Source organism: Balaenoptera ricei, chromosome 20 (assembly GCF_028023285.1).
Source record: "Balaenoptera ricei isolate mBalRic1 chromosome 20, mBalRic1.hap2, whole genome shotgun sequence".
Classification (NCBI taxonomy): Eukaryota; Metazoa; Chordata; class Mammalia; order Artiodactyla; family Balaenopteridae; genus Balaenoptera; species Balaenoptera ricei.
This window is the reverse complement of record NC_082658.1, coordinates 19,185,960-19,211,935: the sequence shown is the minus strand read 5'-3', so window position 1 is coordinate 19,211,935 and position 25,976 is coordinate 19,185,960. Positions and strand designations below refer to the sequence as shown.

At 41.6% G+C, this 25,976-nt stretch overlaps 1 protein-coding gene across 1 annotated transcript; it reads left to right on the top strand.

The window, feature by feature from the left end:
* The first annotated feature begins 1,240 nt into the window (after window positions 1-1,240).
* GSDMB (gasdermin B) lies at window positions 1,241-9,640 on the top strand. The gene is given in 8 exon segments (XM_059908452.1): window positions 1,241-1,478; window positions 4,528-4,705; window positions 6,524-6,695; window positions 7,418-7,502; window positions 8,547-8,630; window positions 8,991-9,020; window positions 9,023-9,060; window positions 9,497-9,640. Coding segments are annotated over 8 exon segments (969 nt in total).
* The last annotated feature ends 16,336 nt before the right edge of the window (window positions 9,641-25,976 follow it).

Below are 25,976 nucleotides of genomic sequence, written 5' to 3'. Positions count from 1 at the left end.
GAGGACAAAAAAAGAGGTGGGTGGCCCCTGAGATGGACCTGTGGGCCCTGGGCACAGCCTTTCCATATACCCAGATGAATTCCTAGGTGGGGAGTGAGTTGAGAGTTGGCCACCATAATGGGGGCAGGGGCAGAGAAGGGAGCATGGGTGAGTAGGTGCCTGGGCTAGCCGGAAGGGACTTAGGGGAAGGTGGCCAGGAAGACTGTGAGGGGTGATCTGGCCTCAGGAGGGTGGCAAAGGAGCCTGAAGAAAGGGAAGGAGATGTCAAAAGGAAGGAGATGTAGAATGATTGATGGAAGGGGAAAGAGTAAGAAGGATTTGGAGGAAAGAGAGCCCGAAGGGTCCAACATGGTGGGGACACAAGAGCTGCTGCTGAATAGAAATGGGGGAGGAGCAGCTGTGTCAGGCTGGCCCGGTGGTGGGCCTGTGGAGGGTCCCGCAGGGCAGGCAAGATGGAGACAAAAGTAGACCAGGAGAGGGTGAAGGGGAGAGTGGGTGGAGGGAGATGCCCCAGGCGGGGTTTTGGGATTCATTTTATTTTACCAAGTATAAGGGGACCCTTCAGAAGTTGACCAGAAACTGAGGAGACAGGACTTGGGGGTGGGGGGCTGTCCAGAGCACCTAGCTCCAAGCCACTCTGAGTACCAAGGTAGAGTGCTACCTTTTCTCTTTTGTTTCCTTCTGTGGCCAGTTTATGACCATCTCACTGGGAAATGGTTGGTAGGGGCAACCATCCAACTGCCTTGCAGAACAGGAAAGGGGGGAGCCCCAGGAGTCAGAGCCAAGCGAGTCATCTTGGGGTTGGTAATGTGAGGTCCGGCAGTCATGCCCCTCATCTCTTCCTGGGTCCTCTTCATCAGCACTGGTGAGGGTCTGGCTGGGGATGGTGGGCCTGCCTTCCCACCCATCAGGCCCCTCTGAGCAAGGGGCAACTCTGCTGTGGGAGATGCAGAAAACAGATCTAGCTTTCCTTCTGGGGCAATCACCACTCCATCTTTCCTCCAGAAGGGTTCCACAAGGGGCAGAGGAGAATCCGGCATTTGTGATGGCCATCCCACCTTAGTGTGTAGTGACCACCACACCTTGTGGAAACAGGGAATGCAAACCGTTCTGGGTGGCCTAGAACTTTTGGATATTTCTTGACCCCAAGCTGCCAAAGGTAGAAGATTTAAAAACCTGAACCAGTATTTCCCTCCCCCAAACTGCAATGGGCTTCCTTTTCCCAGTTGGTCCAGGCACCATGCTCGCGGTATTTGAGAAAATTACAAGAGCTGTGGTCCAACACATGGACGCTGGTGGGGATATGATTGCTGTCAGAGGCCTCATTGATGCTGACAGATTCCACTGCTTCTATCTGGTGAAGGAGAGGAGACGTTTCTTCGGATACCAATATGATAAGAGAGACCTCACCCTGTAGGACATCCTGGAGATGGACAAGGGTGAAGGGCTGTTTGATAAGCTGGCTCCTGGGCTCCAAGGTCAGTATGAGGTGGGTGAGAGACTTTGCCCACGCCTACGCTACCCCACTGTCAACACCCCATTGCTATCAACGAGGTCAGCCAGTCAAAAAAGAAACCGTGGTATTTGTATGTACACGTCCATACACCTCAATTTAAGAAATGTATGGGAGAGCTGCATGGGGAGAAGGGAATAGGGGAAATGGAAATTTATTTTTATTGGAAACTCTTCTTAAATAGTCATCTTTCCTATTTTTTTCCTTTGTAAATAATTCGCTTTTAAAGTAGCTGAGGTCTTCTCATGTGTTTATAATGTTTATCATTTAAATGGATAATTAAATGGAGGCAGTTTGCTTAGTGGTTAGGAAAGGACTCAGTCTTTAGAATTGGGGGCATCTGGCTTCGAAACCTGGCTCTGCCACACTTACCAGCTGGGTAACCTCTGGACAAGTGGTTTTATCTAAGTTTGTTTCCTCATCTGTCAACTCAAGAAGACTGTTGCAAGAATCAAAAGAGAGAAATTACGTAAATCATTTACCACAGTGCCTGCAAGAAGGAGCATTCAATAAAAGTTCGCCTCAATCATTCTACTGGTGGCGGTTATTATTATTATCCCTTTCTGTTCCTGGAGATCATGGCTGAATGGGAAGTTGCTGGTGAGCAGAACTCCCTTAAGGGCTCAAAGGCCTTAGTAGAGAAGTCTGTTCCATCCCCCTGCTTCCAAGCTCAGCGACTCCTGGGGTTTCTTGGGTTTCAGAAGCCCCAGGATAGGTGTTGATGAACCCTCACTTGGAGACTTATTGCAGCATCTCATGCCTCATGGTGAGGAGTTTTACAGCTCAGACATCTGTGCCAAAGCCCATTTGGGTCTCACCAAGAGATGGAAAAGAATTCTAACACCACTGTATAGTTTTAGAGCACCTGCCACGTGCCTGGTACTGCTGTTATGTGACCAAGAGCAGTGCCCAGAATACTCTGAGGTGGTGGGCTTTTCCACAAGTGGGGTTTAAGTGAGCCAGGGACTTTAGGAAATTTTCAGATTAGTATTTTTCAAAGACTCTGAGTCAATTCTCTGAAACGAGAATTGCCAAGAGTCAATTTACTAAAAGCTAATTCTCAACAACAACAAAAAAAATGACAAGTTCACTGGAAACAAGAAAACTTTAAAGCAAGACTAGGATGTTTTGCAGTGATCATATTACTCCCCAGGGGCAGGGGCAAGTTTAATTATGGAAAAAAAAATTTGACTAAGAAGTCAGTTAACTTCCTTTAAGGGAAAGTCTATCTGTTTGCATAAAAAAATTCAGACGGAGAGGTGAAACCAAACTAAAAAAATCCTTAAGAATGAGGTGAACTGGTAATTTAAATTGATTTTCAGCGACTTGGCCTGCTCCCTTTTCAAACAGATTATTATTTTTTTAACTATATGGTGTAGATGGTGTACATAGTTTTTTTTTTTTTAATTAACTAAAGTCCATACTTTATTCAGATTTCCTTAGTTTTTATCTAGTGTCCTTTTTCTGTTCCAGGATCCCATCTAGGACATCATGTTACATGTAGTTGTCACATCTCCTTTGGCTCCTCTTTGACTTTCCTTGTTTTTGATGGCCTTGACAGTTTTGAGGAGTACTGGTCAGGTGTATTGTAGGACACCCCTCAGACTGGAATTTGTCTGATTTTTTTTCTTATGGATAGACCTAGGTAATGGGTTTGGGGGAGGAAGACTGCAGAGGTAAAGTGCTGTTCCCATCACATCATATCAAGGTTATGTACTATCAACATGACTTATCACTGTTGATGTTGACCTTGGTCAGCTGGCTGAGGTAGTGCCTGTCGGGTTTCTCCACTGTCAAGGTACTCTTTCCCCCTGCCTCTCCTCCATACTGTTTTATTGATTGGTTGATTGATTGCTGCACCGCGCGGCTTGCAGGATCTTAGTTCCCTGACCAGGGATTGAACCCATGCCCCCTGCAGTGGAAGCCCAGAGTCCTAACTACTGGACCGCCAGGGAATTCCCCCATACTGTATTCTTTGTGTGCATAAGGTTTGATTTTTCTTTCTCTCTGATAAAGTACACACAAACTTTTACGTTACTCAAGAAACAATTGGGCCCTGAGACGTTAGCGTCACACACACAGGACTGATTTCAGGCACTATTTCTGGGTCTGTCATATTTCCACCAGTTTCAAAATGCATTTCTTCTCTGTAAATCTGGCCCTGTCCCCAAAATCCAGCAGTAGAAGCTCTCCCTGCTCTGTAGGCTCAGAACTGGGAGGTCTGAGAGAAGGGCTCTCAGCCTGGCAGCATCTCCACATATGCTCCACTAACTCCAGGGCAGCAACTGACTTGGAGTCCACGCCCTTATGCAAGGCCTTATGCAAGGCTGGGCAGAGTCCACTTGGGTGGGCAACTTTCCAGACTTGCCTCACTTTGCACCTGCACAGTTCACACAAACACAGAGACTGAACTCTGCTTAACTTTTACTTCCCCAAGGTCAGGGGCTCCTAATTCTTCCACTTTACTTTTCCCTGTCTCATTTCAGCCTCTCAAATAGTTATATAGGACTAGCTCACATTTACTGAACATTTAGTATGTGTGCCAGGCACTCCGTTAAGTGCTTAACTGCATTAGTTTATTTAATTTCTTCAAGCACGGGAAGTAGGTACTATTAATATTTCTCCTTCTATAGAGATTTCCCTGGTGGTCCAGTGGTTAAGACAACGAGCTTCCATTGCAGGGGGCACGGGTTCGATCCCTGGTCAGGGAACTAAGGTCCCACATGCTGCAGGCCGTGGCCAAAAAAAAAAATTCTCCTTCTATAGATGAGGAAACAGATTCAGAGGTGATGTGACTTATCCAAGGTCATTTAGTAAGAAGGTGGCAGAGTGGGCTCCAGGCATGATGACTTCTGGTGAGAACAGCATTGGCTGGAGAGCCACAGCTGGAAGAATTCCTCAGAAGGGAAGGGGATCATGGAGGGGAGCCCAGGACGGGGTGCACCAGGGAGGATTTTCTAGAGAGAGATCTTTTTGGGTCAGCCTCAACGTGACGTTTACCTTTCTCTTTCCAGGTCAAGAGGTTAAGTCCCAAGTTATGGACAGCGCAGACTCAAAGGGAAGTTTGACAGTGAAATTACCCAAAGAAAAAACACTTGAAGTGGGAATAACATTCTCCAGGTTCCCGGAGCAGGGCATCGAGTTATCAAAGACCCGGATACTCCAGAAATTCCTGGATTCTCTTAAGAACAAGTGAGGCTGGATGCGGGCAGCAAGGGGGAGGGAGAGAGGGAGAAGCCCATTTTGGGCACCAAGGGCGTCTGAGGTGGGGGGGCCCCTGGCTGGTGCAGCCTCCCACTCCCTACTCCCAGCTCTCCCCATCCCACTGCTTCACTCAAGCATGCCCTCCTCTTCTCCACACTCAGGAAGCCTTCTCATTCTTCCAGGATCAGCCTCCAGGAGCCCTTCTTCTGAGGTCCTCAATTCACTCATTTCCCTGCTGTCCTCCAGGGTGATTGATTACTCGGGCTTGGACCAAAACTGGCTGGTTTCAAGAGGCCACTCTCCTCTGTTTTCCTATACTGTGCTGCCCAAATCTGTATTTTGTGCCTGTTTCACTCTGCCTTGCGGTAAGCTAGTGGTTTCCATGTTCCCTCCCCTCACTGCACTAAGAACAACTTGTGACCAGGGACTGACTTTACTAACCTCTCTGTTTATCCCCAGCACATGGTAAGTACTTGGTAAGAGAGCTGAAGTGAAGCCCTATGAAATCAAAGCACCCCCGTTGAACATTTCCTGCACAGGAAGTGCCACCAGCCCACCCCACCAGGGTGGCACCAATCAAGTGCCACAGAAGTTCTGATAGCTGAGGGCATGGTCCTTCCAAGGGACTTAGAGGGATATCACCAGCCTTCCTCCTCAGCAGTCACGTTGTGGTTGGTATTGGTGTCTTCTTCCCTAGCTGCAATTGTTGGAAAGTGTGGATGGGTTGGGGGAAGGGGCCCCACTGCTCTCCTGGGCTAGCCCTCCCTGAGCAGGGTGGATGCCTTTTGTTTTTCCTTTTTAATTAAAAACTGAAAGCCTTACAGTGAAATTGTACTGGTCCTTTGAACTACCCTACCCACCACGGTATTGCTGGGGAGGGGGCTTTTGCAGTTTTTCTGAGGGAACTCAATTTTTCTAGCATGCCTGTTGTTTCTAGAGTGAAGCTATGTGGAATGTGTAAATAGAGTTGTGTGGGGGAGGGTAGGTAGAGGAAGATCTGCTCAGGCAAGGATGTAGGACTTTCTTGGGGGTCTTTTGGTTGCGAATACCAGAAGTTCCATCAGGTAGGGAGGGAGGTAGATTTATACATGTATTTATATTTGGCTGCTCGGGGTCTTAGTTGTGGCATGCATGCGGGATCTAGTTCCCTGACCAGGGATCGAACCCGGGCCCCCTGCATTGGGAGCGTGGAGTCTTAACTGCTGGACCACCAGGGAAGTCTGCCATCAGGCTGTTTTAAGTCACCAGATGAATTTCTTTATGGAATCAGAGATGCTCATGGACCCGCAAGGGTGGACAATTCAACCAGGCCCCAGAGACCAGTGCAGGGAGTCGGAGCCCCTTCTCAGAGAAGGGAGTGTTGTGGACTGGGCAGATACCTATCTCAGTGCCATGGGAAGGGCACAAGCTTTGGACTCATACAGACTGGGGTTTGTATCCCAGTTATACACTTATTAGCTGTGTAAACCTGGACCATTCACGACCTGTCTCTAAGCCTCAATTTCGTCATATGAAAAACGGATGCAATCCTGCCTACATCATAGCGGGGCAGCGAGGGTTAAATGAAATGACGCGTGAAGTATCTCACAGTGCTGGCACACTGTAATCTTCCAGAAATGCTAGCGGGTTCCCTTCCCACTTTGCACCCCGTTCCCGCCCACAGTGGGTAAAGTGAACTGGGACGGGGGTGCTGTGGTCTTCCGGCCTCAGAGGCACTTCTTAGTCTCAAATAGAAACGAGCTGCTGGAGAGGGAGAAATGTCCCTGGGAGGTGGGGCCCCTCTCATTCCCCTTTTACTCCCTCCAGAAAGCTGAAGAGGAAACTGCCCCCTACGTTCCAATCAATCCAGGCGATGAGAGAAGACCTTTATCTAGTGACAGAAACTCTGAAGACCACAAAGACTGTAATCCTGAAAAGTGAAAAGCAGTATATTTTGGGGGACCCGATGAAATGTTTTGGTCTCCAATATGAACACAAGGTTAGGATCCTGGGAGGTGGGGACTGTGGGAGAGCCAGCCTGGCTCACCCACTGCAGGTCAGGGGCTGCCAGCCCAGCCGCCGCGCTCTTCAGCTCTTCCTTTAGACCTCTCTGAGCAGTCTTGCCTGCTCCTTGACCTTCTTACGACTTCTCTTCTTGCCCCAAGAAAGTCTGTGTGGCATCACTCAGTCTCTCCCCTGTTACTCTCTAGTGGTGCTCTGTCTTCATTTGCTTCATAGCGCTTCCCACGGTTCATAGTTACACGGGTGTTTTTTGCTTGTTCATTGTCTTCCTCCCTTTCCAGGAGGCAGGAGGGCAGAAGCCACGATGCCTGGAACAAAACAGGCATGTTTTGTCCTCCGTAAAATTTTTTTTTTTGGCCACGCCACGCGGCTTGCAGGATCTTAGTTCTCTGACCAGGGATCGAGCCCGGGCCCCTGGCAGTGAAAGCGCCAGGTCCTAACCACTGGATGGCCAGGGAATTCCCCATAAATATTTGTTGAATGAAGTGGAAACAACATGAGTTTTGGGGTCAGATGCGGGTTCAAATTTCAGCTCTACTGCTGTGAAACGGGCTCATCTGCTGACCCTCTCAGAGCCTCGGTTCTCTCATCTGTAAAATGAGGATAAAAATGTCTACCTCCCAGGATTGTTTGGGAGATCAGGCAAGATAACTATGTCAAGCGCCTAGGGATCAATCAACCTGAGCTCCTTTTTCCTAGCACCAAACGGAAGTGACCATCACCCCTGAGAAGGTCCTGGGCTATCGAGTAAAGCAGCTCGTCTTCGCCAACGCAGAGAGTATGGGTACGCAAGGCCTGGTAGGGCGGGGTGGATGGGGGAGCCTGAACACATGAGTAGGGTGGCGGTCGATTCAGCTGGGGTCTGTGTCAGCCTGGAGGGGCCCTGGTGAGCTGGAAGGTGGGGGGAAGTTCCAGGGAATGAGAAGAAGGGTGATGAAGGGTCCTTGCTCAGACACCACTGACCGAGGATTTGCCCCAGCATGACACTAATTCTTCCCTAGAAGTGTTAACTCCCATCTCTCTCCCAGTATTTTTTTTTCTGTTGGAGGGCAAGGTGGGAAGGTTGGGGAGAAAGAGGACCTTACAGAGAGAGAACTGAGCTTTCTTTTTAAAAAAATTTTTTTTTTAATTTAATTTTTAAAATTATTTATTTATTTATTTATTTATTTTTGGCTGCATTGGGTCTTCATTGCTGCACGCGGGCCCTCTCTAGTTGCTGAGAGCGGGGGCTGCTCTTCGTTGCGGTGCATGAGCTTCTTATTACAGAGCACGGGCTCTAGGCGTGGGGGCCCCAGTAGTTGTGGCTCGTGGGATCTAGAGCACAGGCTCAGTAGTTGTGGCTCACGGGCCCAGTTGCTCTGCGGCATGTGGGATCTTCCCAGACCAGGGCTTGAACCCGTGTCCCCTGCACTGGCAGGCAGATTCTCAACCACTGCGCCACCAGGGAAGCCCCATATGCAGCCTTTTTAACGCCGCTCGGATCTTTTTTTTTTTAAAACAATGAATTTTATTTTTTTTATACAGCGGTTTCTTATTGGTTATCTACTTTATACATATTAGTGTATACATGTCAATCCCGATCTCCCAATTCATCCCCCCACCCCCCCACCCCCGCTTTCCCCTCTTGGTGTCCATGTTTGTTCTCGTCTGTGTCTCGATTTCTGCCTTGCAAACAGGTTTGTCTGTACCATTTTTCTAGATTCCACATTTATGCGTTAATATACAATATTTGTTTTTCTCTTTCTTACTTACTTCACTCTGTATGACAGTCTCTAGGTCCATCCACGTCTCTACAAATGACCCAATTTCGTTCCTTTTTATGGCTGAGTAATATTCCATTGTATATACCCTGCTGGCGTCTTGATAGAGGAGCACACAGAAGCCATTTCGGATTTCCTGGATGACTTGATGGGTGAGGAGGGGTTTGGATGTAAGCTGGTGTGGAGGAAATGCTGAGCAGAGGGGTCTGTGGGGGATCAAATCTTGGGAGGAAGGGGGTATACACTGCCTTTTACATTTTGTGAGGCATAGAACTTCACACTTCAGACACTAGCCATCTTTCCCAGGCCAGGGATTGAGGGAGGGCCTCCTCTTCCCCTACGACCTCCTGCAGGCTAAGAGGAAAGCAGGAGCCCTTTGGAAGAACCCCCATCTAGCACTCCTGGGGGCTCTCTGGAACCTCTGATGCTTGTCCCAGGTCTCACCAGACAGTGAAGCCCCATCCCACCACGTGCCTCGCCTCTCTACCAACCACCCTCTTTTTTGCCCCCAGAGCTGTCTGAGGAGGGGCAGCTTGTTGCTGAGGCCTAGATAAGGGGACCCTGCCCCTTTTGAAGGACAAGGTAAGACAGCCTGGGCTGAGGGCCCAGGTCCTAGTGGAAGTGAATGCCCATGCTCTCAAGGGATCCAGAAGTCCCAGTGACCAGTCCCTTCCTACTTCATAGTCCTCTGCCAGCTGTCTGTTCAGCTGGTTTGTGGCAATTCCCTGGATATACAGTTTCCAGGACAATTTGGGATGGGCTTTTTAGGCTCTGTTGCTTGCCTATGGGCAAGAAAGGGGGTGGAAAACTATTAGTCCCAGGAGGGCAGTTGGCCCCATCTTGACTGATCAGCAGCGCCTGTCACTATGTTGAGAGTTTGAGGGTCTCCAGGCAAGAGTGCCATGGTGGATTGCTACGTCTGCCGTGAGCTCAGGATTAAGGAGTGCGGCCAAATATTTGCCATTTCTGGTATATTTCTTTGTTTCTAGATTTTACAGTTTGGTGTGTTTCCTTCCAGGTAGAGCATATCCTGGAGCAGAACTGGGGTGAGCAGCCCCATGATGTGGGCTATGACCCTGAGGCACGGACTCTCTGTGCCTTCTGCGTTGTTGTCTCCATCCTGCTGCAGATGGGTGAGAAGCCTACCTCTCTGTTTTCCTAATACCATGTCAGCTCTTTTTTAAAAAATTATTTATTTATTTATTATTTATTTTTGGCTGCGTTGGGTCTTTGTTGCTGTGCGCGGGCTTTCTCTAGTTGGGGCGAGCAGGGGCTACCCTTCGTTGTGGTGCGCGAGCTTCTCACTGCGGTGGCTTCTCTTGTTGCGAAGCACGGGCTCTAGGCTTGGAGGCTTCAGTAGTTGTGGCACACGGGCTTAGTTGCTCCACGACATGTGGGATCTTTCCAGACCAGGGCTCAAACCCGTGTCCCCTGCATTGGCAGGCGGATTCTTAACCACTGCGCCACCAGGGAAGCCCCTCCTGTCAGCTCTTTAAGCATTCTCCCCACAAGCCTCTGGGTGCTCCCCTCCCCAGTCCATTCTCACCATCCCTATTCCCAATCACCAGAATGATGTCTTTAAAACAAGCCGCTATTTTTTGATACATCCCATTCACCATGATAATGTCCAAAAATCAGCCTGGATTGTATGATTAAAAGTGGCAGATTGATCATATTAATTTCCTCTCCCTCTTGAAATCTCACTAAATGACAATAAAGCGATGGAAAAGATAGAAACCCACAAGAATAAAGAGAATTAGGCAGCAGATAAGGGATTTCAACACATCTTTGGAAGCAAGAAAGCAATTATAGGTGTGCAAGCTAGGAGGCATGGGACTGAGGGATGCGGAGGAGTGTAGGAGGAGACTGCTGGTTTTCATCATAAGCCTTTTAGTTCTATGTAACATTTTTCAAGACAATGTAATTAAAAGCAAAAGAAATATATATTTGTTGTAAAGCGTTTCAGATATTTCTCAAAGTCAAAGGTAAAGGTAACCTGTGATCTCCCTTCTCCCTTTAATATAACCACTATTAACATTTTGGGGTATGTGAACATTTTTTCTATGGAGCAGTTTTAAAAATGGTAACTTAAACATGAAGCTAGGATGATATAGCATACATTTGTTTTGTATCTATCTTTTGAACTAGTTACTTTTACGTTTAAATTTGTAAAAATATTATATGCAACAGGAACTCTCGTAAGTGCTGTCGGAGTGTAGCTTGGTCCACCACTTTGGAAAACTGTTTACCAGTATCTACTAAAGCTAAACATATACCTATGACTCAGCAACTCCACTTCCTTGGCATATACCCAAGAGAAATGAATGCATGTGTTCACCAAAAGATTGCATGTACAGAAACGTTAAAATAAGAGCCAATATGGGAACATATTGTATGTGTATAACTGATTCACTTTGTTATAAAGCAGAAGCTAACACACCATTGTAAGGCAATTATACTTCAATAAAGATGTTTAAAAAAAAAAAAAAAATAAGAGCCCCAAGCTGAAAACTATTCAAATGTCCAATAATATTAGTATGGATACATATATTGAGGTATACTTATGCAATAAAAGAGAACAAATTACTGCTACACGTAACAACATGGATGGTTCTCACAGACAGAATGCTGAGCAAATGAAGCCAACACAAAAACACATGGGTCCTCCGAGAAGTAGGTGCCGAAATGGAATCAGATACGCAAGAGACTTATTAGGGGGAAAGCCCGTGAAGAATAAAGGGAGAGGGAGCAGGAATCGGCATGGAAAACCTTCAAATCACAATGAAGATCTAAAACTTGGGAATGGAGAGGAGGTGGGAAAGACTAAGTAGGAAGAGTCTCAGATGGCAGCACAGTCTGAGGGTCTCAGCCAAGCCAACCTGAGCAAAGGTGGTCTGCCGGAGGGCTCCCCATCAGGCAGAAGGGCCAAGCTCCAGTACCTCATACTCAGCCTTTGGCTGGATGTAGCCCCGGGGAGCTGGGGCTCAGAAGACAGATCTACAGCGGGGTAGGCTAGAGGTTCTCGGTCAACTCTGCTTCCCACAGCAGGTTCTCCTAAAGAAAATCCGGGTGGTACCCTCCATGGCCACCACAGTACTGTATGATTCCATTTATATGAGGCTCAGGAACAGGCAAAACTAAGCAATAGGGGTAGAAGTCAAAATAGTGGTTATCTTAGTGGGGACAGTAGTGACTGGGAAGGGGCATGAGGGAATCTTCTGGAGTGCTGGAAATATATCAAGATTCATTGAGCTAACATTTAAGATCAGTATATGTTACTGTAAGTGTATTATATTCAATACATCAATAAAAGTCTTAAAAAACACACAGCATATAACTCCATGTAAATGAAGTGAAAAACAAGCAAAACTACATGATGGTGGTAGATGTCAGAATAGTGGTTATCTCTGGGGCTTCCCTGGTGGCACAGTAGTTAAGACTCTGTGCTCCCAATGCTGGGGGACCGGGTTCGATCCCTGGTCAGGGAACTAGATCCCACATGCATGCTGCAACCAAGAGTTCGCATGCCACAAATAAACAGTCCACATGCCGCAACTAAGGAGCCCTTGAGCTGCAACTAAGGAGACTGCCTACCACAACTAAGACCCAGCGCAGCCAAAAAAAAAAAAAGAAAAAGAATAGTGGTTATCTCAGTGGGTGCAGTATTGCCTGGCAAGCGGCGTGAGGGAATTTTCTGGGGTACTGGACATATTTTATATCTTGATCTGGATAGTGGTTACATGGATGTGTAACCATGTTTACATGTGTAAACATTTATTAAGCTAAACACTTAAGATCTGCGCACTTTACTGTGAGTTTTTATCTCAATAAAAACTTTAAAAACATAATATATGCACGAGGACATATTTGAACAGTACAGAAGAATATAAACAAATTAAGTAAAAGTTTCCTTTCAAACCTCTGAACCCTATAACCTAGTCCCACTTCCTTGAGACACCCATATTAACAGTTTTAGTTTTTATTACAACTAAACATGATATTCTTATATTTATTCTTGATTTATTTATTTTTTAAAGTTTTTTTTTCTTTTTTTGGTTGCATTGGGTCTTTTTTTAAATTTTTTAAAATTTGGTTTTTGGCTGCGTTGGGTCTTTGTTGCTGCATGTGGGCTTTCTCTAGTTGCAGCGAGCGGGGGCTACTCTTCATTGCGGTGTGCAGGCTTCTCCTTGCCGTGGCTTCTCTTGTTGCGGAGCACGGGCTCTAGGTGCGTGGGCTTCAGTAGTTGTGGCACGCGGGCTCAGCAGTTGCAGCGTGTGGGCTCCAGTAGTTGTGGCGTGCAGGCTCAGTAGTTGTGGCTCGCGGGCTTAGTTGCTCCGTGGCATGTGGGATCTTCCTGGACCAGGGATCGTTGCGGCACGCAGGATCTTCCTTGAGGCATGCGGGATCTTTCGTTGTGGTGCGCGGGCTTCTCTCTAGTTGTGGTGTGCAGGTTTTCTCTATCTAGTTGTGGTGTGTGGGCTCCAGGGCACGTGGGCTCTGTAGTTGTGGCACACGGGCTTAGTTGCCCCGCGGCATGTGGGATCTTAGTTCCCCGAGCAGGGATGGAACCTGCGTCCCCTGCATTGGAAGGTGGATTCTTTACCACTGGACCACGAGTGAAGTCCCTTGATTTATTAATTTTATTTTATTTATTGTTTATTTTAAGATTTTTTTTTTTGATGTGGACCATTTTTAAAGTCCTTATTGAACTTGCTACGATATTGCTTCTGTTTTATGTTTTGGTTTCTTGGCCCAGTGGCATGTGGGATCTTAGCTGCCCGACCAGGGATCAAACCCGCACTCCCTACATTGGAAGGCAAAGTACTAACCAGGGAAGTCCCTGATTTATTAATTTTAGATAGTATCTATTGACTCCCCAGGATTAAGGATGAATACTGTGAAACAACAGACAATGAACAAGAAGTTCAAAGTAGGAAAAGTGTTATAAAAAAAATACAGGGTACTATGAGAGTGTTTAATAAAAGGTAACAGGGTGGTCCCCTCTTACCTCTGACAGTCCTTTTCCCTTTTCCTTAAATGCTGAGTCCAGCCATGCCGAACTATTGATCTTTTATTTGAACATGTCATGTACTTTACAATGACATGCTTTTTTAAATACAGGTTGCTTTCTCCCTCTGCCTGGATTACCTTCCCCCACCTTACCCATCTTTTAAGTTAAGGCTCAAATATCCCTTCCTCGGTAGTTATCCTAATTTCCCAAAGGATTTGGTTACTTCTTCCTCTGTATGGACCAGAGCATGTTGAATACATTTCTATTAAGGCATTATCATATTGTACTGAAATTATTAATACATATGTCTGTTCCACTGATGTGAAAGTTTCTAGAGAACAGGGTTTACTTTAGGTTTTACTTTTACTAGGGCCCAGTAAACATTTGTTTTCTTCAAAAGTGCCTTTGAGTTGGGGGAAGTTTGGGAGACACACCCAGAACTTCATGAGGGTGGCTCAACCAGCTGTCACTAAGAATTTTTTTTTTTTTTCTGTCCTCTCAGAGTGCCAGCAAGGGACTACCTGTCTAAGGGAGATTAAACTAACCTAGAAACCTGAGGCTCGTATTTGATCTGCTGATTTCTCTCTTTTCATCTCACATTTCGGATTCTAGAGTGAAGTTCAATACATTAATTGCATAAGTCTGTAAGGAATTTCCTGCTCCAGAAGCTGAAACTGATGATAGAGATGGCTTTGAAATGGGGTCAGTTGGAATAGTCATTATCTGAGCTTGGAGGGATGTGGGAGATTCCAGTAACTCTTACTCATTCTTCAGAACTCTTAGCTCAAGCAATACCCGCTTCTGATAGTTTCTATATCTCTCCAGTCTGAGTCAGAGACCCTGTTTGGAAGGAAACCATTTTGGAGAAATGCTAGCTTAACCACCTTGGGTTAGATAAGATCCTTTAGAGTTGGATGTCAACAGGTATTGGAGAAGAGGGAAAACTACCTTGCAGGTAACAAACTGAGAAATTTATTGATTTTGCTCCTAAGATGGAGAAGAGGAACATTGAAAGGAGAGAGGATGGAGAAGGAGGGAAGCACAAGCAAGATGGAGAGAGGCTGAGACTGGATGAAGCAGTAAAAACTTCTAGATATGGAATAGGTGAAAAACATTCAAGAGTGGTGATGCCAATCTTGTTTCTGGTAGTAGTAAGCAAGGTTATTTATTATCCCTGGTAAATATATGGTTACATCTAAATGAACAGTAATTGTATATAAAAATAATAAAACAATATTAATAGCATCCTGGGGGGTTAAATACATGATAACAATAATAAAATAAAATAATATAATGAATTTAAAGTGTTCTAAAGGGTTTTATCTTATCTGGGAAAAGAGAAAAGATATTGTTTAATTTTAGACTTTGATAATTTAGTAAGTATGCTATAATTTTTAAGGTAACCATCAAAAGAATAGGAACAGACTAGTGGAGGGAAAAAAATAGAGGGATAAAAAGATTATCAACAAAAATAACACAAGAAACAAGAGAAAGAGAAACCTACAACAGGTGAAACAAATAAAAAGCCTAAAAGAAAATGGTGGAATGAAATCCAAATGTATCAGAAATTACATGTACAGGGCTAAATGAACCAGCAAAAATGCAATATTGTCAGAATGGATAAATTTATCTATTTGCTGTTTATGAGACATATCTAAATAACATACAAATATAAAGTATTGAAAATAAAGTGATGGAAAAATATTAGCTATGTAAATACTAACCAAGAGGAAACTGGTGTAGCTATATTAATATTAGGCAAAATAAACTTGGGGTATAAGGCATTATTAGTGGCAAAGAAGGTCACTTCACAATGATAAAAGTTTCAATTTACAAGGAATATACAACAATTCTGAATTGCTATGTACATAATAATATAATCTCAAAATGTAGAAAGCAAACACTGACAGATCAGAAGACAAAATAGTCAAATATGCAGCCATAATGAAGATCTTAACACCCTTCTATTAGTAATTTATAGGATAGCAGCTAAAAATGTCAGTAATACAGATGACTGGAACAACATGATTAACAAACTTGACCTGATGGACATATTTAGGAAGCTATACCCAACAACAACTGAAGAATATACACCTGGAACATTTATAAACATTTTCCATGTGTTGAGGCATAAAATAAGTTTTAACATAAAGGACTGAAATTATATATAGCATCTTCTCTGACCACAGTAAAATTAAGCTAGAAATCAATAACAAAAACATTAATAAATATCACCATATGTTAGGAAAGTAAGGCACGTTTTTATTTTTTTAACATCTTTATTGGAGTATAATTGCTTTACAATGGTGTGTTAGTTTCTGCTTTATAACAAAGTGAATCAGTTATACATATACATATATCCCCATATCTCTTCCCTCTGCGTCTCCCTCCCACCCTCCCTATCCCACCCCTCAAGGTGAACACAAAGCACCAAGCTGATCTCCCTGTGCTTTGTGGCTGCTTCCCACTAGCTATCTATTTTACATTTGGTAATGTATATATGTCCATGCCACTCTCTCACGTCGTCCCAGCTTACCCTTCCCCCTCCCCGTGTCCTCAAGTCCATTCTCTACGTCTGCGTCTTTATTCCTGTCCTGCCCCTAGGTTCTTCAGAACTTTTTTTTTTTTTTTTTTTTAGATTCCATATATATGTGTTAGCATATGGTATTTGTTTTTCTCTTTCTGACTTATTTCACTCTGTATGACAGTCTCTAGGTCCATCCACCTCACTACAAATAACTCAATTTTGTTTCTTTTTATGGCTGAGTAATATTCCATTGTATATATGTGCCCCATCTTCTTTATCCATTCATCTGTCGATGGGCACTTAGGTCGATTCCATGTCCTGGCTATTGTAAATAGAGCTGCAATGAACATTGTGGTACATGACTCTTTTTGAATTATGGTTTTCTCAGGGTATATGCCCAGTAGTGGGATTGCTGGGTCGTATGGTAGTCCTATTTTTAGTTTTTTAAGGAACCTCCATGCTGTTCTCCATAGTGGCTGTATCAATTTACATTCCCACCAACAGTGCAGGAGGGTTCCCTTTTCTCTACACCCTCTCCAGCATTTATTGTTTGTAGATTTTTTTGATATGGCCATTCTGACTAGTGTGAGGTGATACCTCATTGTAGTTCTGATTTGCATTTCTCTAATGATTACTGATGTTGAGCATTCTTTCATGTGTTTGTTGGCAATCTATATATCTTCTTTGGAGAAATGTCTATTTAGGTCTTCTGCCCATTTTTGGATTGGGTTGTTTGTTTTTTTGATATTGAGCTGCATGAGCTGCTTGTATATTTTGGAGATTAATCCTTTGTCAGTTGCTTCATTTGCAAACATTTTCTCCCATTCTGAGGGTTGTCTTTTTGTCTTCTTTATGGTTTCCTTTGCTGTGCAAAAGCTTTTAAGTTTCATTAGGTCCCATTTGTTAATTTTTGTTTTTATTTCCATTTCTCTAGGAGGTGGGTCAAAAAGGATCTTGCTGTGATTTATGTCATAGAGTGTTCTGCCTATGTTTTCCTCTAAGAGTTTTATAGTGTGTGGCCTTACATTTAGGTCTTTAATCCATTTTGAGTTTATTTTTGCGTATGGTGTTAGGGAGTGTTCTAATTTCATTCTTTTACATGTAGCTGTCCAGTTTTCCCAGCACCACTTATTGAAGAGGCTGTTGTTTCTCCATTGTATATTCTTGCTTCCTTTATCAAAGATATGGTGACCATATGTGCATGGGTTTATCTCTGGGCTTTCTGTCCTGTTCCATTGATCTATATTTCTGTTTTTGTGCCAGTACCATACTGTCTTGATTACTGTAGCTTTGTAGTAAAGTCTGAAATCCAGGGGCCTGATTCCTCCAGCTCTGTTTTTCTTTCTCAAGATTGCTTTGGCTATTTGGGGTCTTTTGTGTTGTCTCCATACAAATTGTGAACATTTTCGTTCTAGTTCTGTGAAAAATGCCACTGGTAGTTTGATAGGGATTGCACTGAATCTGTAGATTGCTTTGGGTAGTATGGTCATTTTCACAATGTTGATTCTTCCAATCCAAGAACATGGTATATCTCTCCATCTGTTTGTATCATCTTTAATTTCTTTCATCAGTGCCTTATAGTTTTCTGCATACAGGTCTTTTGTCTCCCTAGGTAGGTTTATTCCTAGGTATTTTATTCTTTTTGTTGCAGTGGTAAATGGGAGTGTTTCCTTAATTTCTCTTTCAGATTTTTCATCATTAGTGTATAGGAATACAAGAGATTTCTGTGCATTAATTTTGTATCCTGCTACTTTACCAAATTCATTAACTAGCTCTAGTAGTTTTCTGGTAGCATCTTTAGGATTCTCTATGTATAGTATCATGTCATCTGCAAACAGTGACAGTTTTACTTCTTCTTTTCCGATTTGGATTCATTTTATTTCTTTTTCTTCTCTGATTGCCGTGGCTAAAACTTCCAAAACTATGTTGAATAATAGTGGCGAGAGTGGGCAACCTTGTCTTGTTCCTGATCTTAGTGGAAATGGTTTCAGTTTTTCACCATTGAGAATGATGTTGGCTGTGGGTTTGTCATATATGGCCTTTATTATGTTGAGGTAAGTTCCCTCTATGCCTAGTTTCTGGAGGGTTTTTATCATAAATGGGTGTTGAAGTTTGTCAAAAGCTTTTTCTGCATCTATTGAGATGATCATATGGTTTTTCTCCTTGAATATCTTAATATGGTTTATCACATTGATTGATTTGTGTATGTTGAAGAATCCTTGCATTCCTGGGATAAACCCCATTTGATCATGGTATATGATCCTTTTAATGAGGCACACATTTTTAAATAACTTAAGAGTCAAGGGAGAAATAGTAATGGAAATTAGAAAAAAATTTTAGCAATAAAAAATATACATATTAAATTTGTAAGATTAAACTAAAGCCATTTTTTAGAGAAAAGAATATGTATGTATCACCTTAATTGTTTATGTGAGAAAAGGAGAAAAGCTAAAGAAAAAAACTCAAAGAGTTAAGTATCTATGTCAAGGAGCTAGAAAAAATGTTAGCAAAATAAATCCAACTAAATTGAAGGAAAGAAAATAAAGGGCACAGCAAATAAAGTAGGAAATAAATAAAAAAGAGGTTCAATAAAGACAGACATTGGATCTTTGAAATGATTAATAAAATAGACAAACCTCTGGGAAGAGTGATAAAAAGAAAAATAAAGGGAAAAAGAATATATATAATCAATTTCAAAAATGAAAAGGAGACAGTACTATAGATGCTACGGGCATCAAGAAGATAAAAGGATATTAGAAAAACATTATGCCAATAAATTTAAGATTTTAGATGAAATGAGCACTATCCTAGAAAAGTATAACTTGCTAAAACTATATCAAGAAAGAATAGAAAATATGAAAAATCCTGTAAATACAAAGGACATTATATCAACAGTAAAATATCTTCTCACAAAGAAAATTCCAAGCCCAGATGGTTTCTCCAGTACATTCAATTAAGCATTCAAGGATACATAATTCCAACCTTATACAAACTCTTCCAGAGAATAGAAAAAGAGGGAACACTTTCCAAATCGTTAATAATGCTAGCAAAATCTAACAAGAACAAGAGAAAGAAAAATGCAGGCCAGTCTCACCCATGAAGTTAGATGCAAAAATAGAAAATAAATAGCAAACCAAATCAAGAAATAAAAAATAATAATACATTAAGACTAAGTTAGATTTATCTAGGACTTCAAGGCTGGCTTAACAGTGAGAAATCAATTTACGTAATTCACCACATTAACAGTTTAAGAAGAAAGATGACATGATTGCTTCAATAGATACAGAAAATGCACTTGATAAAATTCAGTTTCCATTCATGATAAAAATTCCTAAATGGACCTAGAGATTACATACGAAGTAAGTCAGACAAAGACAAATATCATATAATATCACATATGTGGTATCTAAAAAGATGACACAAATGAACTCATTTACAAAACAGAAATACAATCACGGACATAGAAAAGAAATTTATGGTTACCAAAGGGGAAAGAGGTGGGGGAGGGATAAATTAGGAGTTTGGGATTAACAGATACACACTACTATATACAAAATAGATAAACAACAAGGACCTACTGTATAGCACAGGGAACTATATTCAACATTTTGTAATAACCTATAATGGAAAAGAATCTGAAAAGAATATATATATCTCTGAATATATATAAATGAATTACTTTCCTATACACCCGAAACTAATACAATATTGCATATCAACTATACTTCAATAAAAAGTTGTTGGTTGTAATACCATATTCCTTATATGTGGAATCTAAAATATGACACAAATGAACTTATCTACAAAACAGATTCACGGATATAGAGAACAGACTTGTGGTTGCCAAGGGCGGGGGTGGAGGGGGGGGTTGGAGAGGGACAGATTGGGAGTTTGGGATTAGCAGATACAAACTGTTATATAGAGAATGGATAAACAACAAGGTCCTACTGTATAGCACAGGGATTTATTCAATATCCTGTGGTAAAACATAAGGGGAAAGAATATGAAAAAGAATGTATATATATGTGTAACTGAACCACTTTGCTGTACAGCAGAAATTAACACAACATTGTAAATCAACTATACTTGAATAAAATAAATTTTTTAAAAAGTTTTTTGTTTTGAAGGAAAAAAAAGTGCATTAAAAAATTCCTAGGGACTTCTCTGGCAGTCCAGCTGTTAAAACTCAGTGCTTCCACTGCCCGGGACGCGGGTTCGATCCCTGGTTGGAGAATTAAGATCCCACATGCCTCAGGGCATGGCCAAAAAAAATAAATGAAAAATGTTTCTAAAAATTCCTAGAAAACTAGGAATAAAAGATATGTCTTTAATCTGATATACGTATCATAAAATATCTACAGTAAACATCATATTTAATGGCGGAATGTTATAAGCTTTCTCTCTGAATCAGAAACAAGACAAGGATGCCTACTGTCACTGCTTCTATCTATTTGACATTATATAGAAGGTCTAGAAAGTATATGAAGCCAAAAGAGAAACAAAATATGTAAGGATTTTTTTTAAAAAGAAAATTACATTACTTTCAGGTGATCTAATTTGTGTATAGAAAGTCCGAAAGAATCTATAGATAAATTATTAAAATGAATAAGATAATTTAGCAATTTGCTGAAATTAATATATATATAAACCAATTGTATTCTTATGTACATCAGCAACAAAAATAAAAATGAAATTTTAAAATACCAATTGTAATAGCACCAAAAATATGAAATACCTAGGAATATATCTAACAAGAGGTCTGAAAGAGTTCTAACACATTAAATTATAAACTCTTATTGAGAGACCCGAGGAGACTTAAACAAAAGAAGGAATACTATGTTGAAGGATTAGAAGACACAATCTTGTACAATTGTGGAATCTTCCCAAATTAATCTATGGATTCAATGCAATCCAAACAAAATCTCAATATTTCTGTGTGTATATAACTTAATAGGGTGATTCTAAAACTTATATGGAAGTGCAAAGAGGCACAAATAGCCATGATACTCTTGAAGAACAAGGTGGAAAAACTTGCTCTACCAGATATCAAGATGGATTATTAAAGCTATAATATTTTGGTGTAGCATTAGAGCAGGGATAGACAAATAGAAAAATAGAGGAGGCATCTCAGACATAGATTCTCATGCAAAAATGGACACCTGCTACGTGACAGAAGTAACACTGCAGAGTACTGGGGAAAGGCTAGATTTTTCAACAAGTGGTGCCAGGACAACTGAGTAACCACATGGATGAAAAATTATATTTGATGGCTACCACACAGCATATATAAAATTAATTCCAGTTAGAATTTAGATCTAAATGTGAAAGGCAAGTCTATAACTATATTAACATTAAAAGCATTTGTTTATGGGGATTCCCTGCTGGTCCAATGGTTAGGACTCTGAGCCTTGACTGCTGAGGGCGCAGGTTCAATCCCTGGTCAGGGAATTAAAATCCTGCAAGCTGTGTGGCGTGGCCAAAAAACAAACAAAACAAAAACAATGTTTGTTCATCAAAAGATATCACAAAGAGGAGAAAAGACAAACCACACCGTGGGAGAAGATATTTAAAACACGTATAACTTACAAAGCCGTAATATCCAGTACAGGGAGCTTGTACAAATCAATAGAAAAAGATGACTCAATACAAAAATAGACAAAAGTCTTCTGCAGAACTTTTGGAAAAAGAGAATCTTAATGGCTAACAAACATATGAAATGATGATTAACCTGATTAGTAATCAGGGAAACACAAATTAAAACCTCCAGGAGATACCACTACTCACTCACCAGCCTGGAAAAAGTTTAAAAGTCTGACAATACCAAATGTTGGTAAGTATCTGAAACAATGAGAATGTCCAGTGTTACTTCCATTGTTACATTGTTTACTGTTGGGAATATAAATTAGTACAATCACTGTGAATAACAGTTTGTCATTACAAATGGAAGACTGACCTACCCTATAACCCCAAAATTCAACAGCTAGGTATAAACTCTAGAGAAACTTGTGCACATATGCATCACATGGGATATACTTTAAAGAATTTTACTTAGTAGGATGTCGTAACAGTCAAGAACCAGCAACAACTTGAGTGTTCCCCAACAATAGAATGGATAAAAAACTGTGATATAGTCACATAATGGAATACTATACAGCAATTGGTATTAATAAACTAACTCTACATGAGATTAATCTTTAGAAAGAATCAAGGCATAGAAGAATATATTCATTATGATTCTCTCCATAATATTCAAAAACAGAGAGACTATATGGCTTAGGGATCCAACTTTGGTGGTAAAACTCCAAGAAAAGGAAGGAAATAATTATTATGATTCATCCTCTTTGGAGGAGGGATGATACGATCAGGGACAGGCACATGGGAAAGGAGTGGGTTTCTAGGAAGCTAGAAATATTTTATTTCTTCACCCGGGTGGTGGGTAGCTCAGATATTTATTTGGTAATTATTTGTTAAACTGCAAATTAGTGTTCAACGCACTTTTCTGTATGCATGTTATATTTCACAATAAAAGTGGTGAAAAAAAGAGAATGGTGATGCTTACTGTTTCATTTTAAGCTTTTTTGTGTGTGTTGAGGCAGTGTAACCCTTCCTCCATCTGCCTTCTGAAATCTTCCCTCAAACCTACCACCTAAATATGCAAGGGACAGAGGACTCTAAGCTGCTATCTAAGTCACAATGGCACTTAATCGGAGTACTTTATTGGTCTCAGACACTAGTCTGTGCCCTCCCTGGTGACAGAGATGGAGACTACTGAGCATAGTACCTATAATAAATAAAAGCTTATTGATTGAATGTATGCAAATTACGGTGAAAGCTATGGATTCTTGGGGGGCTGTGTAGAATCACTTCCTTATTTATCATAGGCCCCACAAGCTAATACAGAGCCTAAAAATTGTTGGTGTTTTATGGTTTACATAGTTCTTTCATACAAATTATATGATTACATAAAGTTACATTTTAAGAGAGGTTGAACCTGGTATTAGTTTCCCCATAGCAGGGATGAGAAAACGGTCTTTGTCAAAGATAGAAAATGATAGAGTCAGGACTAGAATCAGAAAGCCAGGGTCTTTCATTGTAGACTGCAGATGTCTTCCTCACTTGCTTTCTGCCATTCAGGGGAGACATATTTTGCAAGATGCTTTGAAAACCATTGGACATTAGACTCCACCAACTGGGCCATAAGAAAGAGGAGGGAGGCACACGCACATATCTCCAGCCTCAATTTAGTCTTTCCTCTGCATTTAAAAATTTGGTTGACTTCCTTCTGTGTGAGCCACATTCCAGAAAACTTCCACAGAAATAAGGTAGGGTCCAGAAGTCTAAATTAGAGCTCTCCAGTCCAAGCTTTGTGACCTACATCTGCAAGAAAAGGACTTCAAGCTCATTTGGACTGAGGTGTATTTCCTCTACCCTCTGAGTGGTATGCAACATTTTCTATTCAATGGTTGGTGGTTAAAGCCATTTTCTTTTCTCTCTGCTTCCTGTTTCCTTATCTTCTTTGTTTTCCAAACACTTTCACTGCTGTCTAATTGTTTCCAGATTCTGATACTAGATATCAATGTGTTACCTTGGGATGACCCAAAGTGATAGCACAATATCTGTTTATCCAAACTTCAACTCACATATCTAGCAGTCTCCAAAATAAACACTGCCACTAAGGAACTATACTTTGGCACCAATCATGTTTTTGCCACCTCAGGGTTCTTCAGACCTGCATAATTCATTATTGTGCCAGAGGGGCTAATCTGTCAGATCATACTAATCTGTCAATCCATTTATGTTCTTCTTTTCAAAGGACTGAAGAAGCTTTTGAAACTGAAGAAGGAAATCAAGAAGGGCCTCAGAAACATTTACCAGATGCGTGACCTATGGGGTAAAGAAGGCTTGCCAAGGGTGAACAGTTAAGATGAAAATATGGCAGCAACCTAAAGAGTAAAAGGGTATTGGAGGATGAAGAACAAAATATAAGAGGAGAAAATACCTTCTGGCTTAGGAAAAAAAGAAATTCATAAACTCAAGAGCAGTGTCTACATGCTGTGGGATTTTCTAAGGAGAGGGGAAGAAAAGTCAAACTGAGCTGACATCATCAAAAAGCAGCAGGTTGGGGCTTCCCTGGTGGCAGAGTGGTTAAGAATCTGCCTGCCAATGCAGGGTACACGGGTTCAAGCCCTGGTCCGGGAAGATCCCACATGCCGCGGAGCAACTAAGCCCGTGCACCACAACTACTGAGCCTGCGCTCTAGAGCCCGTGAGCCACAACTACTGAGCCCACGTGCCACAACTACTGAAGCCCACGTGCCTAGAGCCCGTGCTCCGCAACAAGAGAAGCCACCGCAATGAGAAGCCCGCGCACCGCAAGGAAGAGTAGCCCCCGCTCGCAGCAACTAGAGGAAGCCCGCGCGCAGCAACAAAGACCCAACGCAGCCAAAAATAAATAAATAAGTTAAATTAAAAAAAACAAAAAAGCAGCAGGTTGTTCCCTTGGCAGGCTCCTGCAACATGTGCAATATCTCCATGTCCTGCAGTGCATGGTGGCCAGCAGCTTCACCAACAACCCCTCTTCCTTGCGTGGTTTTGTAGCAGAGTGAGAAATTTCCCCATGAAGAGCCTTCCTTGGCACCCTAGAGGGCAGATCTCTGGAAAGTTCCGGAGAGTGAATTTCCAGCCTCAGTGACTTTTCTGTCATCCGGTGACCCATGGTTGTGCCCTCTTCAATAAGGTCTAGATCTCAGCCCTTGGAGCTGGTGGCTCTTTCATGGACACTCTGTCTCAGTCCCAGTGGTAGGAGCTGCTCTTTATATCCGCTACCCCTCTATTCTTTAGGGTTCTCTATATCTCACTATCCAATTCCTTGTTATTCTGCTCCTGTTATGGTTGACAATTCTTTATATTAAACCTTCCCTGTTCAAATTACTTTGTGTTTTTTGTCTCCTGATTGGACCCTGACTGACACACATACCTACAATGTTAACACTAACACTAAATAACCCTAATACTAAAACCAGATAATGATATCATAAGAAGGGAAAACTACAAACTAATATGTCTCATGAAATAAATACAAAAATCCTCAATAGAATATTAGCAAATCAAATCCAACAATGTATAAAAATAACTATATACTATGACTAAAAAGGATTTATTCTGAATATATAAGGATGGTTCCAACATTTGAAAATCAATTAATGTAATCCATCATATCAACAGACGAAAGATAAAAAAATCACATGATCACATCAATAAATGCAGAAAAAGCATTTGGCAAAATCCAATACCCATTCATGATAAAAGCTTTCAGCAAACTAGGAATAGAGGAGAACTTACAGAACATCATACTGTAAGTTCTAGCTAATGCAATAAGACTAGATAAGGAAATAAAAGATATACAGATTAGGAAGGAAGAAATAAAACTGTTCTGTTTGCAGATGACATGATTGTCTAAGTAGAAAATCCCAAAGAATTTACAAAAAACTTCCTGGAATTAATAAGCAATTAGAGAAATATCACAGGATATAAGGTTAATATACATATGGAAACCAAGGGGGGAAGCGGTGGGGGGTGGGTGTGGGATGAATTGGGAGATTGGGATTGACATATATACACTAATATGTATAAAATAGATGACTAATAAGAACCTGCCGTATAGCACAGGGAAGTTCACTTCACTACAGTAGAAACTAACACAACATTGTAAAACAACTATACCTCAATAAAAAAAATTAAAAAAAAAAAGTTAAATGCCTTCCTAAATACCAGCAATAAACACTTGGAATTTGAAATTAAAAATACAAGACCATTTACATTTGTGCAAAAAATTAAATATTTAGGCATAAATTGAAGAAAATATGTACAAGATCTATATGAGGAAAACTACAAAACTCTGATGAAATAAAGAAAATCTAAATAAAGAGATATTCCATGTTCCTGGATAGGAAAACTCAAA